The following is a 15,108-nucleotide window of genomic DNA, read 5'->3' on the forward strand; positions in this document are numbered from 1 at the left end:
GTTTTTGAATTCATTTTACATATTGCTTACCTAGGTAAGTGGAAAAGATGTTAATATAAAGTGAAAAGCAGGTCTATAACTATTTTTATTGCTAGTTAGGCTTAAATTTTACATATGTCTTTTTGGGGATCAGTAGTAACTAAAAGATGAGATCTCTTAAAATGCCATTTATTGTTTTTAAATGTAGATTCTGTCATGTGATGATGAATCCATACATCGTTAAGAAAAAGCCTCTGCATCAATTTGTCCGAAAACCTCTTTTCCCATTGCCTGCAGCCTTATGTAATAATACAGGTAAATTTTTACCTCTTTTAGAGCAAATCGTGTTTCAGAAACAGAGCTGTGCTAGGATTTTGTGGGTCAAAAAAAAATGGGACTTTGTAAATTTTCTATTCAGAAACTTGTATCTTTTAAAACTGTAACACCACATTTTACTGCAATTATTTGTGACGACGTTGTCCAGTAGGTCTGTGAAATTTCAGGGTCTTGTACAATATAGCTGTGGAAGATAAGAGTTGCTCAGTAATTTATTTCTGAAATTAAAATATAAAAAAATTGACAGAGGATTTGTTTCAAAGAATCATGTATTTTGAGCTATTGCTTTCCTTATTTTGATACAAATACCCCCTAAAATTAATAAATTTCTGGTTTTCATCCAGATCTTAGAATGGAGGATTTTCTTCTTTTTTTGGTCAAAATTAATTTCCAGGGTTTTGTTGACGATCTTACTGATTTTTTTTTTTTAAAGATTTATTTGAAAGAGTTACACAGAGAGAGACAGAGAGAGAGAGAGAGGTCTTCCATCCGCTGGTTTACTCCCCAATTGGCGGCAATGTGGAGCTGAGCCGATCCAAAGCCAGAAGCCAGGAGCCTCCTCCGAGTCTCCCATGTGGGTGCAGGGGCCCAAACACTTGGACCATATGCCACAGTGCCAGCCCCAAAAATGATTTTTTTAGAAGAGTTATTGATTTATTTGAGAGGCAGAGTTACAGACAGAGGGAGAGACAGACACACACACACAGGGAGAAAGGTCTTCCATCTGTTGGCTCACTCCCCAAATGGCCATAGTGGCCACAGCGGCATTGATCCTAAGCCAGGAGCCAGGAGATTCTTCTGGGTCTCCCATGTGGGTACAGGGCCCCAAGCACTTGGGCCATCTTCCACTGCTTTCCCAGGCCATAATAGAGAGCTGTATCAGAAAAGGAGCAGCAGGGACTCGATCCAGTGCCCAAATGTGATGCCAGCGCCACAATACTGGCCCCTGAAAATGATGTGAAACATAACCACTGTAATGTGGTTAGGGAAGCTTGGGAACAGAGTGATTGTGTGTGTGTGTAAATGTGCACCTGTGTGTGGTGGTGGAGCTCGAAGCATGTGCATTCAGCCTAGTGTTTCAGCAATGCCTTGAACATCTTCCTGTGGCCATACTCTGGAAGGTGGCTGACTGGCCCAGGGCATGAGCTGAATTAGGATGGAGACTTTATCTTTTCTGGAGACTGAGGCAAGTGCTTGCCTGTAGGCTTGTGTGTCTCCCAGGGTCACAGAAGAGTTTACTTGTAAATGTTGAGTAATTCAGTGGAGAAAACAACTTTATTGAATTTTTAAATTTTGTAGGACTGAAATATATTGCCATCTGGACTTTTAAATTGGAAACCCACTCATTTAGCTGACACTGACTTTAATCATCATTAATCTATATTTTGGGGGAGCATATGCCTGCCTTGAGGTACCTATTAGTTATTACCAAACATAATAAGAAAAACTATATATCAGCCTCTCTATCTTCTCATAACTCATGATACTTTTAGGAACATCTTTCTGGACAGTGGACTTGGGGGTCATTTTTGAAATATTTAATTAAACCCGATTTAGATTATAATTGGAATGATTTTGTTAAATAGCTATTTAGTTTACTCTGGGAGTAGGCATTTGGTACAGCTGTTAAGATGCTGCTTGGGACACCCCCGTCCTATGACAGAGTGTCTGAGTGTGAGCCCTATCTCTGGTTCCTAATTCCAACTTGCTGCTAATGTGTATGCTGGGAGGCAGCAGGTTGTGGTCCACATGCTTGGATCCCTGTTGTCCACATGTGATGCCCAGACTGAGTTCCAGGCTTCTGGAGTGGGTCTGGCTCAGGCTTGGCTGTTGTAGGCATTTTGGGAGTGAACCAGCAGATGGAAGATCTCTATCTGTCTCAGGCTTTCCTTCTCTGTCTCTTTGCCTTTAAAATATAAATAAATAAAAATTTTAAATGGAAATAATAGTACCTTTATAGGGTTGTTAAAGGCAGAAATACATTTAAAATACTTGCATCTGTATTTGACATGTAATAAGCCAATAATAAATATTTGTTATTGTTAAGTAGCTAGCATGTAATAAGCCAATAATAAATATTTGTTATTATAAGTGGCTAGCTTTATTGTCTTTAAAATATTGGTGGCATTTTGGAAAGAAGAGAATATAGCCTTTTACTATATTAAGAATGTAGTGATAAAGACATATGATTATGGTTACAATAACCATTGGCACCACAATCCCAAGAAGGATATAAATAAGACAGAAGACTCCTGAATGGTGATAATGTGCCTTGTTGTGTACCTGCAGGGGATTAATGGAATCTGTGGGTAACAGTTACTTAAATAATCAGAGTGCTAATATACAATCCATGTAGTTATCCTAAATATTTTGGTATGTTTCTTTCTTGTTTTTATAAATTCTTAGATATGTCAATTGGGCATTAAAGCCTTATTATCTTTTTCCAAATTTTTCTTCCTTCTTCTTTCTTTGAAAATGAGTACTTCTTTGTGGAAATCTTTATCTAGAATAGAGTTGGTCTTCTGTATATAAAGTTAATTAAAGACAAATCTTAATGAAGAATGGGATAGGAGAGGGACTGGGAGTGGGGGTGGGAAGGCAAGTACTGGGGGAAGAACCACTATATTCCTAAAGCTGTACCTATGAAATTTGTATTCACTAAATAAAAGCTTTCTAAAAAAAAAAAAAAGAAAATGAATACTTCATAGTCCATAAACTTATTAACTACAATTTTATTCTGGAATAACATTCTTTCTTCTTCTTCTTTTTAGTGAGACACATGTTTATTCAAACACAAGATACCCCAAATCCCAACAGTTTAAAGTTTATACCAGGAAAACCAGTTCTTGAGACAAGGACCATGGATTTTCCCACTCCAGCTTCAGCATTTCGCTCCCCTCTGGCTAGGTATATACTGTTTTCATCTTATTTACCAAATAACTGATTTTGAGAGTAACAGCCTTGTTAAGCTATTGCATTTTTATGTATACTTTATTTTTTTAGTGTAGAGAATAATTGACTTTATTTTTAGGTACAAGGTAAAGAAGAGTGATATATTTGAGAGTCCTATAGCATAAATAAATAAAAATCTGTATTTTTACTTAAGGAAAAAAAATCCATTAAATTGACAAGTCATTCTAAAATTTAAAACACTGTTTTTAAAGATTTATTTATTTTGAAAGTCAGGGTTATAGAGAGAGGATCTTCCATTTGTTGGTTCACTCCCCAAATGGCTGCAGCTGGAGCTGGGCCAGGCTGAGCCAGGATCCAGGAGCTTCTTCCAGGTCTCCCACGTGGGTGCAAGGGCCATCTTCCACTGCTTTCCCAGGAACATTAGCAGAGAGCTGGATTGGAAGTGGAGCAGCTAGCACTCCAACTGGTGCCCATATGAGATGCTGGTGTTGTAGGCAGCCACTTAACCCTCTGTTTCACAGTGCTGGCCCCAGCATGATTTTTTAAAATGAGTCAGTGGGGGACAGTTCTTTGATTCATTAAAGACTTGTTTAAATATATGTCAGAATTGATAAAAACAACTTAGAAAATTGTTAGAATGAACCTCTTTTTATTTACAGCTAGGGGCCAGTGCTGTGACTCACTTGGTTAATCCTCCGCCTGCGGCACCTGCATCCCATATAGGCACCGGGTTCTAGTCCTGGTTGCTTGTCTTCCAGTCCAGCTCTCTGCTGTGGCCCGGGATGGCAGTGGAGGATGGCCCAAGTGCTTGGGCCCCTGCACCCACATGGAAGACGAGGAGGAAGCACCTGGCTCCTGGCTTCGGATCGGCGCAGCGCCAGCGGTAGCGACCATTTGGGGGGTGAACCAACAGAAGGAAGACCTTTCTCTCTGTCTCTCTCTCTCACTAACTCTACCTGTCAAATAAAAAAAATTTACATTTAGATAACTTCTTTTTTCTTTAATTAATTTATTTGTATGAAAGGCAGATTATAGAGAGGCAGAGGCAGAGAGAGAAGGAGGGGTTTCATCCGCTGGTTCATTCCCCATATGGCTGCAACTGTCAGAGCTGCGCTGATCTGAAGCCAGGAGCTTCTCCCACACGGGTGCAGAGGCCCAAGGACTTGGGCCATCTTCTACTGCTTTCCCAGGCCATAGCAGAGAGCTGGATAGGAACTGGAGCAGCCGGGACTCGAACTGGCACCCATATAGGATGCCGCCACTGTAGGCAGCAGCTTTACTTGCTACACCACAGCGCCAGCCTGGATAAATTCTTTATAATAAGAAATATTATAGACAGTCAGCATCTGTTAAAGTTTCTGGTAATCTAAACCTAATACTGATTGCCAAGAATATTTGGAAAATAAAGCTTAGATAACTGTTTCTGTGTGTATACATAGCTATTGTATATGTCTCATTTAGGGAAGCCAGAAATATACTAAGCTAAGGAATAGTTTTTCAAATTTCTAATTAAATGTACATTTCTTTGACCTAAGCATGCAATTTTTTTGGTCTTGATTTTTCATACTTTTTTTTTTATATAAGTCACAATAAGAAATTTTCTAGATTATGGCCTGGGATATGTGTGTGTGTGTGTGTGTATATATAAGAAACAAATATTTGATTTTATAATTTTCATACTTTTTTACCCTTAACAATAGGTAATGTATTATATTTCCTTTCTTCATCTTTTGTTTTTTTGTTGTTATTCTGCTCTGTTTTGTTAAATAAATCTTGGTCACTGCATAATTGATTTCAGAACTCACAGCTGGCTTGAAAATCCCTACCTTAGAACACTTGCACATGTATACAAGGTGTGTGCAGGAATATTCATGGTGGTCTGGTTAGTAATAGGAATAAATTGGACACAGCCTAAATATTCTTCAGTAGGGAGTTAGATAAACTTTGTCCATAGTCTGCAGATGTTAATGAGGATGAGGAAGATCCATACATACTGTTAATGCAGGGCCCCTAAGACATGCTGGTAAGTGCAGATAGCAGGTTGCAGAAGTGAGTACACTGTGGCAGTGGTGTATAAAAAGAAAAACCACAAAGCAGCAAATGCACTGATGAAAAGGTCCAGAAGAATGCATACCAAGTGTTGTCGGATTTGAGAGTGTAGTTGAGGGGCGTCTTAGCTTTACGTGTGTTGTTTGAAATGTTTACCTCAAGAATTCGTTCACATATTTTGTGTTTCTCAGATCACCTCTCTATCTTTCAAATAAAAATAAATAAATACATTTTTAAAACATTGTTAAACCGGTCCCGCAGCTCACTAGGCTAATCCTCCGCCTGCGGCACTGGCACCCCAGGTTCTAGTCCCGGTTGGGGCGCCAGATTCTGTCCCGGTTGCCCCTCTTCCAGGCCAGCTCTCTGCTGTGGCCCGGGAAGGAAGTGGAGGATGCCCAGGTGCTTGGGCCCTGCACCCCATGGGAGACCAGGATAAGTACCTGACTCCTGGCTTCGGATCAGCGCGGTGTGCCAGCCGCAGCACGCCGGCTGCAGTGGCCATTGAGGGGTGAACCAATGGCAAAAGGAAGACCTTTCTCTCTGTCTCTCTCTCTTACTGTCCACTCTGCCTGTCATAAAAAAAAAAATAGCCTATTTCTTGGATTCACAACATTTACTATCTTCAGTTAAACGAAACTGTCTTGTTTGTTGAGAAAGTTGTTGCACTGAGCTGGTGTGTCAGCTTTCCTGAGATGGGACTGGTCTGTCCTGCTCATCATTGTATCCCTAGTGCTTAGTACAATGGCTGACAGCTCAAAAGATATCTAAATATTTGTTAAGTAAATAATTGAATGAATAAATGGGCAGCGTATTTTACTTCAGGAGGACTTGAGACTCATCCTGTTTTTGGTGCGTGTCAGTAGTTCATTCCTCTGTTGTCATGTAGAGTTACATGGATCTACCACAGTCTGGGTTTTTTGTTCACCTGTTGATGGATATTTCCAGATATTTTTGGTAGCTATAAAGCTGCTGTAAAGATTCATGTACAAGTCTTTGTGGAGCATCTGATTTTGCTTCTGAGTAACTGACCTAGGAGTGGGATTGCTAGATCCTAGGAAAAGATGAAGCTCCGTTGATCTTGAGCTGATAATTGTTGAAGCTGGTGATGGATACATAGAGATTCATACAATTTTCTCTCTACTTTTGAATACGTTAAACTTTCCCATAATGGAATATTTTACTATCTTTTTTTAATTCACAGGCAGCTATTTCGGATTGAAGGAGTAAAAAGTGTCTTCTTTGGACCAGATTTCATCACTATCACGAAGGTATACATATGATTATATAAAAAAAAAGACTTGAAATAGTTTTGTCTGAGTCCAGTTCCCCCTCCAGAATATTTATTCCTAGTGTATTTTAGGGGGCCGGTGCTGTGACGCAGTGGGTTAAAGCCCTGGCCTGAAGCGCCGGCATCCAATATGGGTGCCAGTTCTAGTTCCGGCTACTCCTCTTCCGATCTAGCTCTCTGCTATGGCCTGGGAAAGCAGTAGAAGATGGCCCAAGTCCTTGGGCCCCTGCACCCATGTGGGAGACCTGGAAGAAGCTCCTGGCTCCAGGCTTCAGATCAGCACAGTTCTGGCTGTTGCAGCCATCTGGGGAGTGAACCAGTGGATGGAAGACCTCTCTCTCTGTCTCTACTTCTCTGTGTAATTCTGTCTTTCAAATAAATAAAATAAATCTTAAAAAAAAAAAAAAAGACAGATGAGGGAAGAACTATTTAAAAAATTATTTTACATATACTGTTAAAATTTCCTTTCCATTTTTCTCAAGTTAATTATTCAATAGAATTTTCAAATTGAAGTTAGCTATAGGTCCTCATTTTTCTTTCTTTTTCTTTTTTTTAAAGACTTGTTCACTTACTTGAGAGGTAGCGTTACAAAGAGAGGGAGAGACAGACAGATCTCCTATTTACTAGTTCACTCCCCAAATGGCGGCAATGGCTAGAGTTGGTCAATCTGAAGCCAGGAGCCAGGAGCTTCTTCTGGGTCTCCCAAGCAGGAGCTGGGGCCCAAGCAGTTGGGCCATCTTCCACTGCTTTCCTAGGCCATTAGCAGGGAGCTGGATTGGACGTGGAGCAGCTGGGAACCAAACAGGCGCCCACACGGGATGCTGGCGCCACAGGCAGAGGCTTAAGCTACTGTGCCACAGTGCCAGCCCCCGTCGTTTTTCAAACAAGACAAAAACTTGACTTTCAGAGGTTTCATTGCAGTGTCTAAGATTAGTTAGCTTATAGCAAGACTCAACCTTAGCAGAACTAGAATTTAAACTTCCAAGTATTATTTTTACTGGAACCTACTTTGCATTGATAGAGTAAAAAAGAAATTAAATAAATATAAATGAACAGATTGTTCACATGTATTTTGTATAAACAGTTGCATATATATGACTATTTGTCAGATGCCATAATGTAAGTACCCATTTTGAAGGGAGATACATATACATTTGGTTGAGAGATATGAAAGAAATTATACATGTGTAATCTCCACCATCCAGCAGTAATACTTCAGTGCTTTACAGATAAAGAACAGTGGACTGTGTAATTCTACAGCACTTGGTTAAACTCTAAATGTCAGGAATCAAATTAAATATATACTACACATTTCAATAATTGAAGGATCATCTACTAGAAAAAGCTGTTTTAGTTTTAAGTCCATTAGATAATTGGGAAATACACTGTTTAAATGTGAACTCTGAGCCAGCGCTGCGGCTCAATAGGCTAATCCTATTCTAGTTCTAGTCCTGGTCGGGGCGCTGGATTCTGTCCCGGTTGCCCCTCTTCCAGTCCAGCTCTCTGCTGTGGCCCGGGAGTGCAGTGGAGGATGGCCCAAGTCCCTGGGCCCTGCACCTGCATGGGAGACCAGGATAAGCACCTGGCTCCTGCCTTCGGATCAGCACGGTGGCAGCCATTGGAGGGTGAACCAACGGCAAAAGGAAGACTTCTCTCTGTCTCTCTCTCACTGTCCACTCTGCCTGTCCAAAAAAAAAAAAAAAAAAAAAAAAAATCAAAGTATTCACTAAATTCCTTCAGCAGTTTGAAAGGGCTACTCTGAGGTGTTTTTTTGTTTTGTTTTGTTTTGTTAAGATTGATTGGTGGATTTGAAAGTCAGAATTAGAGGTAAAGAGCTCTTTAGTCTACAGGTTCACTCCCCAGATAGCTGCAGCAGCCAGGGCTGGGCCAGGCCAAAGCCAGGAGCCAGGAACTTCATGTGCTTCTCCCACATAGGTGGTAGGGGCCCAAGCAACTGGGCCATCTTCTGCTGCTTTACCCAGGCCATTAGCAGGCAGCTGGATCTAAAGTGGAGCAGCCAGGACATCAACTGGTGCCCGTGTCAAATGCTAGCATCACTGGTAGCTTTACCTACTACGCCACAGTGCTGGTCCCTATTGTGAGGTCTTGGTGTGCCTTAAAAGTAGATATGCTGGTTTAGCAATGTGTTATATCCAGTTGAGCGTTCTCCTTGATGACAGTCCTAATGACAATGGATATTTTAGCAAATGTCCTCATTATAAAATGTTCTTACCTGTTGTTTAATGTGTTAATTGTTCTAAATTCTCAGAAGGCCCTTTCTTGACCACCTTAATTAAAGTGATACTCTCTCTAGGAGTTTGTTACCTTGTTTTATTTCTTTATTACACTTATCACTGAACTGCTTTTTTAAAAAATTTCACTTATTTGAAAGGTAGGCAGAGATTGAGAAGGATCTTCCATCCACTGGTTTACTCTCCAAATGCCTACAAGTGTTGGGTTGGATAGGATGAAGCCAGAAGCCAAGAACTCAATGCAGGTCTCCCATGTGGGTGGCATATGGGATGTGGTATTGGCAATTTGTGTCTTAACTGCTAGGCCAAACATCTGCCCATTTAATTGTATTTTTGAAAATTTTATTAAGTTATTTTGCTTACAGTATGTATCATATAAAATTTTGAGGTAAAATATTTATTAAATCTTGCATGTTTTTTTTTTTCTTGATTTGATTTGCTAAGTCATCTTTTATTTCCCTTTCCCTTTGTTATTTTTCTTTTTTAAAATTGCACTAGTTTCCCTTTGTTTTCTAACTGAAATGACATAATCAATAGATAGTATTCTGAGTTAGTACACACATTGAAATTTGGTAGCTAGAATGGTGGCTTTGATTTATTTTCTTTCTTGTCATGGACTGTCACATTCACATTTACTTGATTTCTTCCACAATTGCCTTTTCACTTTATGTTTTATAATTGATAGACTTCTGCATGTACTTTTGTTATTTTTTAAATGTATATGTGTGTTTACAGCTTATATTGCTGACTTTTTTCTCATTCAGACAACTCAGAATATTTTTTTCTTTTTATTACCAATCTTTCCATACTTAGTAAGAACCAACTATTTACCAAAGATGTGAGGTGACTGTCTACCCATCTTTCAAATAGTTTGTTGTGATACTACTTAGAACTTGTTATCTTGCTAATTTTTTTAAGACTTGTTTATTTCAAAGGCAGAGTTACAGAGAGAAAGAGAGGAAGAGACAGAGAGAGAGAAGTCTTCCATCAGCTGGTTCACTCCCCAAATGGCTGTGTGGTCAGAGTTGGGCTGATCCAAAGCTAGGAGCCGGGAGCATCTTCTGGGTCTAGCATGTGGGTGCAGGGCCCCATGGACTTGGACCATCTTCCACTGCTTCCCCAGGCGCATTAGCATGGAGCTGGATTGGAAGTGGAGTAGCTGGGACTCCAACTGGCGCCCATATGGGATGCTGGCACTGCAGGTGGTATCTTTACCCACTACGCCACAGCACTGGCCCCTATCTTACTAATTTTACAGTATCTTATATCCATAGCAGTGCCTATTTATATATTTTTAAAAAGATTTTATTTCTTTATTTGGGAGGTAGGTTTACAGATAGAGAGAGGGAGAGACAGAAAGGTCTTCCATTCGCTGGTTCACTCCCCAAATGGCCACAGTGGCCAGAGCTGGGCCAATCTGAAGCCAGGAGCCTGGAGATTCTTCTGGGTCTCCCATTTGGGTGCAGGAGCCCAAGCACTTGGGCCATTTGCCACTATTTTACCAGGCCATAGCAGAGAGCTGGATCAGAAGAGGGGCAGTTGGGACACGAATTGGTGCACATATGAGATGCTGGCACTACAGGCAGTTTTTTTTTTTTTTTTTTTTTTTTTGACAGGCAGAGTGGACAGTGAGAGAGAGACAGAGAGAAAGGTCTTCCTTTGCCGTTGGTTCACCCTCCAATGGCTGCCACGGCTGGCGCACTGCGGCCAGCGCACCGCGCTGATCCAATGGCAGGAGCCAGGTGCTTATCCTGGTCTCCCATGGGGTGCAGGGCCCAAGCACCTGGGCCATCCTCCACTGCACTTCCCTGGCCACAGCAGAGAGCTGGCCTGGAAGAGGGCCAACCGGGACAGAATCCTGCGCCCCGACCGGGACTAGAACCTGGTGTGCCGGCGCCGCAAGGTGGAGGATTAGCCTAGTGAGCCACGGCGCTGGCCAACAGGCAGGTTCTTAGCCTACTACACCACAGCGCCGGCCCCATATCCGTTTGTCTTTTGTGTTATTTCATGTCCCTATAATTTTTTTTTAATATTTATTTATTTGAAAGGCCAAGTGACAGAGAAAGAGACAGAGAGAGAGATCTTCTGTCTGGTTCTCTTGCCAAATGGCTACAACAGCCAGGTCTGGGCCAGAACAAAGCCGGGAGCCAGGAACTCCATCCTTGTCATCCATATGGGTGGCAGTGGCCAGGTTCTTGGGCCATCATCTGCTGCCTTCCCAGCCACATTAGCAAGAAGCTGGGTTGGAAACAGAGCAGCTGGCACTAGAACTGCACTGTGGGATGCTGGCTTTGCAGGTGGCTGCCTACGCTGCTGTACCACAGTGCCCGCCCCTCTAAATTGGGTTTTAATCCCATGACAAAAATAGTACCTCTTATTGATACCCTAATCCACTGTTGGTGGGAATGTAAACTAGTACGACCATTATGGAAGACAGTATGGAGATTCCTCAGAAATTTGAAATAGATCTATACCATTTGACCCAACCATCCCATGCCTGGGAATTTACTCAGATGAAATGAAATCAGCATATGAGAGGATTATTTGTATCTCCAAGTTTATTGCAGCTCAATTCACAATAGTTAAGATAGGAAATCAATCCAGATGTCCATCAACTGATGACTGAATAAAGAGAATGTGGTATATTATACACTGTGGAATACTACACGGCCATAAAAAAAGTCTTGCAACAAAATGGATGCAACTGGAAACTATGATGCTTAATGAAATAAGCCAGTCTGAAAAACACAAATGTAGTATGTTTTCTCTGATATGTGACAGTTAATATAGAAGTACAAAAAAAGGTATAGAATTAAATGGTCATTTGGGATATAATTGTCGTTTTTAGCCCTTGTTTATACTCCTGTGGAACTGTGGTCTTCCTGCTTTTACTTGTTGAATACTATGATTAGTGGCAAATTAAGCCTGTGAATATAGAGTGGATTAAAAGTATGGCTTTGCCACGAAAGGTTTGTCCTCGGGGGACAGACAGACCTGCCAGGACCCCCACTCAGACAGGTTGGGGGGGGGCTGCTTCCGGCCCCACCCCTGACCTTCCTTGCCTGTGTTCCGCCCCATCAGCTCTCACTGCTACAGCCGTGTTGGATCAGATGGTGAGGAAAGGCATAGCCGCCCCTGCTCCCAGAGGGGTTGCGCGGGCTGGGGCTGGGGCTGGGGTCGGGGTCTGGGCCTGGCCTGTCGCCCATCACTCAGCCCCAACATCAGGAAGCTAGGGGGGCAGAGCTGAGACTTTTTTCAGCCGTGTCTTTGGGGTCCCCCGCCTCCCCCGTGGTCCCCCCACCGTCTTCAGCGGGACGGCTGACTCGAGGGCGCGGAAGGTGGTCCTAGGTCCCGGCCTCCGCCGCACGCAGGCGTCTTGGTAGTCGGGCGGCGGCACCCGGCAAAGCCGGCCCCTCCCCACCCGCTGATGGACCTCCTCCTAGAAGCCTCGTTTCACTTTGTTTTATCTACCTCTTAGAGGCAATAGAGGTAAATTAGTAGTGGCAACTCCACTTGCTTAGGTTAGGAGGGAAAAAGATGTCTTTTTCCAAAGGAAAAAAAAAAGTTACCTTAAAAATACTTTCCAAAAAACTACAAAAAAAATTTTTTTTTTTGATAAAAAGAGGGAGATATTTTCCAGTGACCACTGGATTGTTTTAATTTCCCAAACTTTACTTTTTTTTCCCCCATAATGAAGTTTCACTCTTTGGTGATTTTCTTCACGTGTTTAAGATAATGCTCTAGCTGTTCCGACAGGTACACCTGTCACTCTGTCCCCTTGGCTCGTCTCACCCGTACCCCGTTCCAAGGAGCCCTACCTGGACCCCTCACCTCCTCCCCCTCCCAGCCAGGTGACTTCCGGGGGCTTCCCAGGGACGAAAGCGTATGTGTATGTGTGTGTTGTGGGCACTGACGTCTGGACCCTGCACTGCCTCCGGAGGGGCTGGGGGACCCCTTGTAACATTTCTGTGTGGATTTCCTGGAAGCCACTGCTACGGGAGGGTGTTCAGAGTGAATTTCAGCAGCTCATGAGTTGGCATAATGAATGAGCCACCTCTGTTTTTGTGTGAGTTCTCACTCTTTTTCCAGTATCTGCAGCCAGAATGTGTCACAAGAGCCCCTTTCCTGATGTCTGGTGGGCTGGTGTGCATCTCCTCCCGACGCGGGAGAGCGGCGGGTGTATTTTTATGAATGGGGGGGGGGGGCTGAGCACTCCCTCTTGTGACTTGTGATTTTCAGAACGAGTGCTACCTTACTCTGTAATCGCGATAACTTTGAAAACTGTACATGACTGGAAATCTGCCAGCCATCGCCACCCCAATTCTGATTATACCTCTCTTCCCAGCCTTGAGTCTGTTCTGTGCTTGTCTGGGGGGTGGGGCAGCTGGCTCTGACCTTTGCACGGCACACCCTCCGCTTCTCTTCCCCGCGACAAACCACTGCATTCCGCTGTTTCAATTTCAAAATAAAAGGAAACTTATATTCAAAATAAAAAAAGTATGGCTTTGCAAAAACTGATGATGAGAGGGGAGGAAAAGAGGGAGATTTGGAGGCGCAGAGGAGTGAGGGAAGTGTGGTGTTCTCTTGGAACTGTATCTATGGAAAGCATAAAATCTATTCTCTTTATATTAATAAAAATTTAAGATTATCTTTTATCCATGTTGACTCAATTTTTGATAGTATTTAAATGTAAACTGTAGTTAAAAGCATCATGAGAGTCTAAATAGACTGCATTTACTAGTCTTTTCTTCCTGAAGAGCTTTCTTTTAAAAAACTAAAGTCTCTGCCTGTGATGCTGGCCTCCCTTATGGGCACTGGTTTGAGCCCAGGCCTCCACTTCTGAACCAATTGCCCTCTGGTACAACTGAGAAAGCAGTGGAGGATGACCCAGCTGCATGGCCCCCTGCTCCAATGTGGGAGACCTGGGGCAAGAAGCTCTTGGTTCCTGGCTTTGACCTGGCCCAGCCTGGCTGTTGCTGCCATTTGGGGAGTGAACCAGCAGATGGGAGATCTCTGTCTCTCCTCCTGTTTCTGTAACTCTGCATTTCAAATAAATAAAAACCAAAATAAAACATTACTTTTTTCTAGGTGTTGGTAATGTTTAGATATTTGATAATCTTATCTTTTTATTTCTGGAAACAACTAGTTGACCAGTTATACAGTTGAGAAAGTTATGGAATATATATATATATATATATATATATATTTTTTTTTTTTTAGATTGTTTACTTAATTTAAGAGAGAGAAGGAGCACTCCCATCTATTGGTCACTCACCAAATAACCCTGGGCAGGGACTGAAACCTTTCTAATGCCTGGAGCCAGAAATTCAATCCAGGGTTTCCATATTGGTGCAACTATTTTGAATAATTGCTGCTGCCTCCCCAGGTCCACATTAGCAGGAAGCTAGAGTCAGGAGCCAGAGCTGTGTGGTCAGATGTAGAATGCTAGGCCAAGTGCCTGCCCCTGAGTCTTTCTTAAGGATACCAATCTTGTTAACCATCCACAGAGTAACTATGCAGAGTAACTATGGTTCTCTGGTAACATCATTGAATTTCTTAATAATCTTTAATATATCTGACTTGAATGTTTTGAATAGTTCTGGAATGTTCTGTATGTTTGATTAAGCATTATTCTCTTTAAAGACACTAATCTATTTAATATTTAAATTCTCACATCATGAAAAGAAAAAATCTTGCTAGCTTCTGTAGAGGGCATGGTACATTCACCACACTTAATAAAAGTTAGGTGAGTGACTGAATGAATGGAGGATGTTCTAAGATTGTGTCTTCTCAAAGTCATTTAAGCTGAGACCCTGTGAGACCCTCCAGAAATGAGTGCTGTTGCACACTACAGGATACGTATAGGGAAAGATTCTGGGGGGATGCAAGATGGGGTTCTGTATTTGTCATTGCTGTTGGCTGGAAATGTAACTTCTTTTTTCAAATGTTTATAGGATAATGAAGAATTAGACTGGAATTTATTGAAACCAGATATTTATGCAACTATCATGGACTTCTTTGCATCTGGCTTGCCCCTAGTAACTGAGGAAACATCTTCAGGAGAAGCAGGTAACATATTATATTTAATAATTAGTATTTGGCCTTTTATTTTAGACTTTTCTACTTTCTTCTCATTTGTCTTGATTCAAGAATTCATAGAAATGCAAATGCCTGCAACAGCCAGGGTTGGGCCATGCCAAAGCCAGGAGCCAGGAGCTCTAGCTGTGTCTCTCTTGTGGATGGCAGGGACCTAAGTGCTTGGGCCATTGTCTGCTGTCTCCCTAGTGCATA

General features: G+C 42.1%; 1 protein-coding gene across 7 annotated transcripts in view; it reads left to right on the forward strand.

The window, feature by feature from the left end:
* Positions 1 to 15,108, forward strand: part of NFU1 (NFU1 iron-sulfur cluster scaffold) — a 42,588-nt gene that overhangs the window by 8,269 nt on the left and 19,211 nt on the right. For 3 of the 7 annotated variants that reach the window (XM_002709823.5, XM_070069011.1, XM_017340705.3), the window contains exons 2-5: positions 188 to 294; positions 3,087 to 3,222; positions 6,479 to 6,545; positions 14,772 to 14,886. In XM_002709823.5, coding sequence (XP_002709869.1) covers positions 188 to 294; positions 3,087 to 3,222; positions 6,479 to 6,545; positions 14,772 to 14,886 — 425 coding nt within the window. The remainder of the gene's footprint in view (positions 1 to 187; positions 295 to 3,086; positions 3,223 to 6,478; positions 6,546 to 14,771; positions 14,887 to 15,108) is intronic. The other 4 variants (XM_070069012.1, XM_017340706.3, XM_070069013.1 and 1 more) reach the window with 2 other exon arrangements.

Source organism: Oryctolagus cuniculus, chromosome 2 (genome assembly GCF_964237555.1).
Source record: "Oryctolagus cuniculus chromosome 2, mOryCun1.1, whole genome shotgun sequence".
Lineage (NCBI taxonomy): Eukaryota > Metazoa > Chordata > Mammalia > Lagomorpha > Leporidae > Oryctolagus > Oryctolagus cuniculus.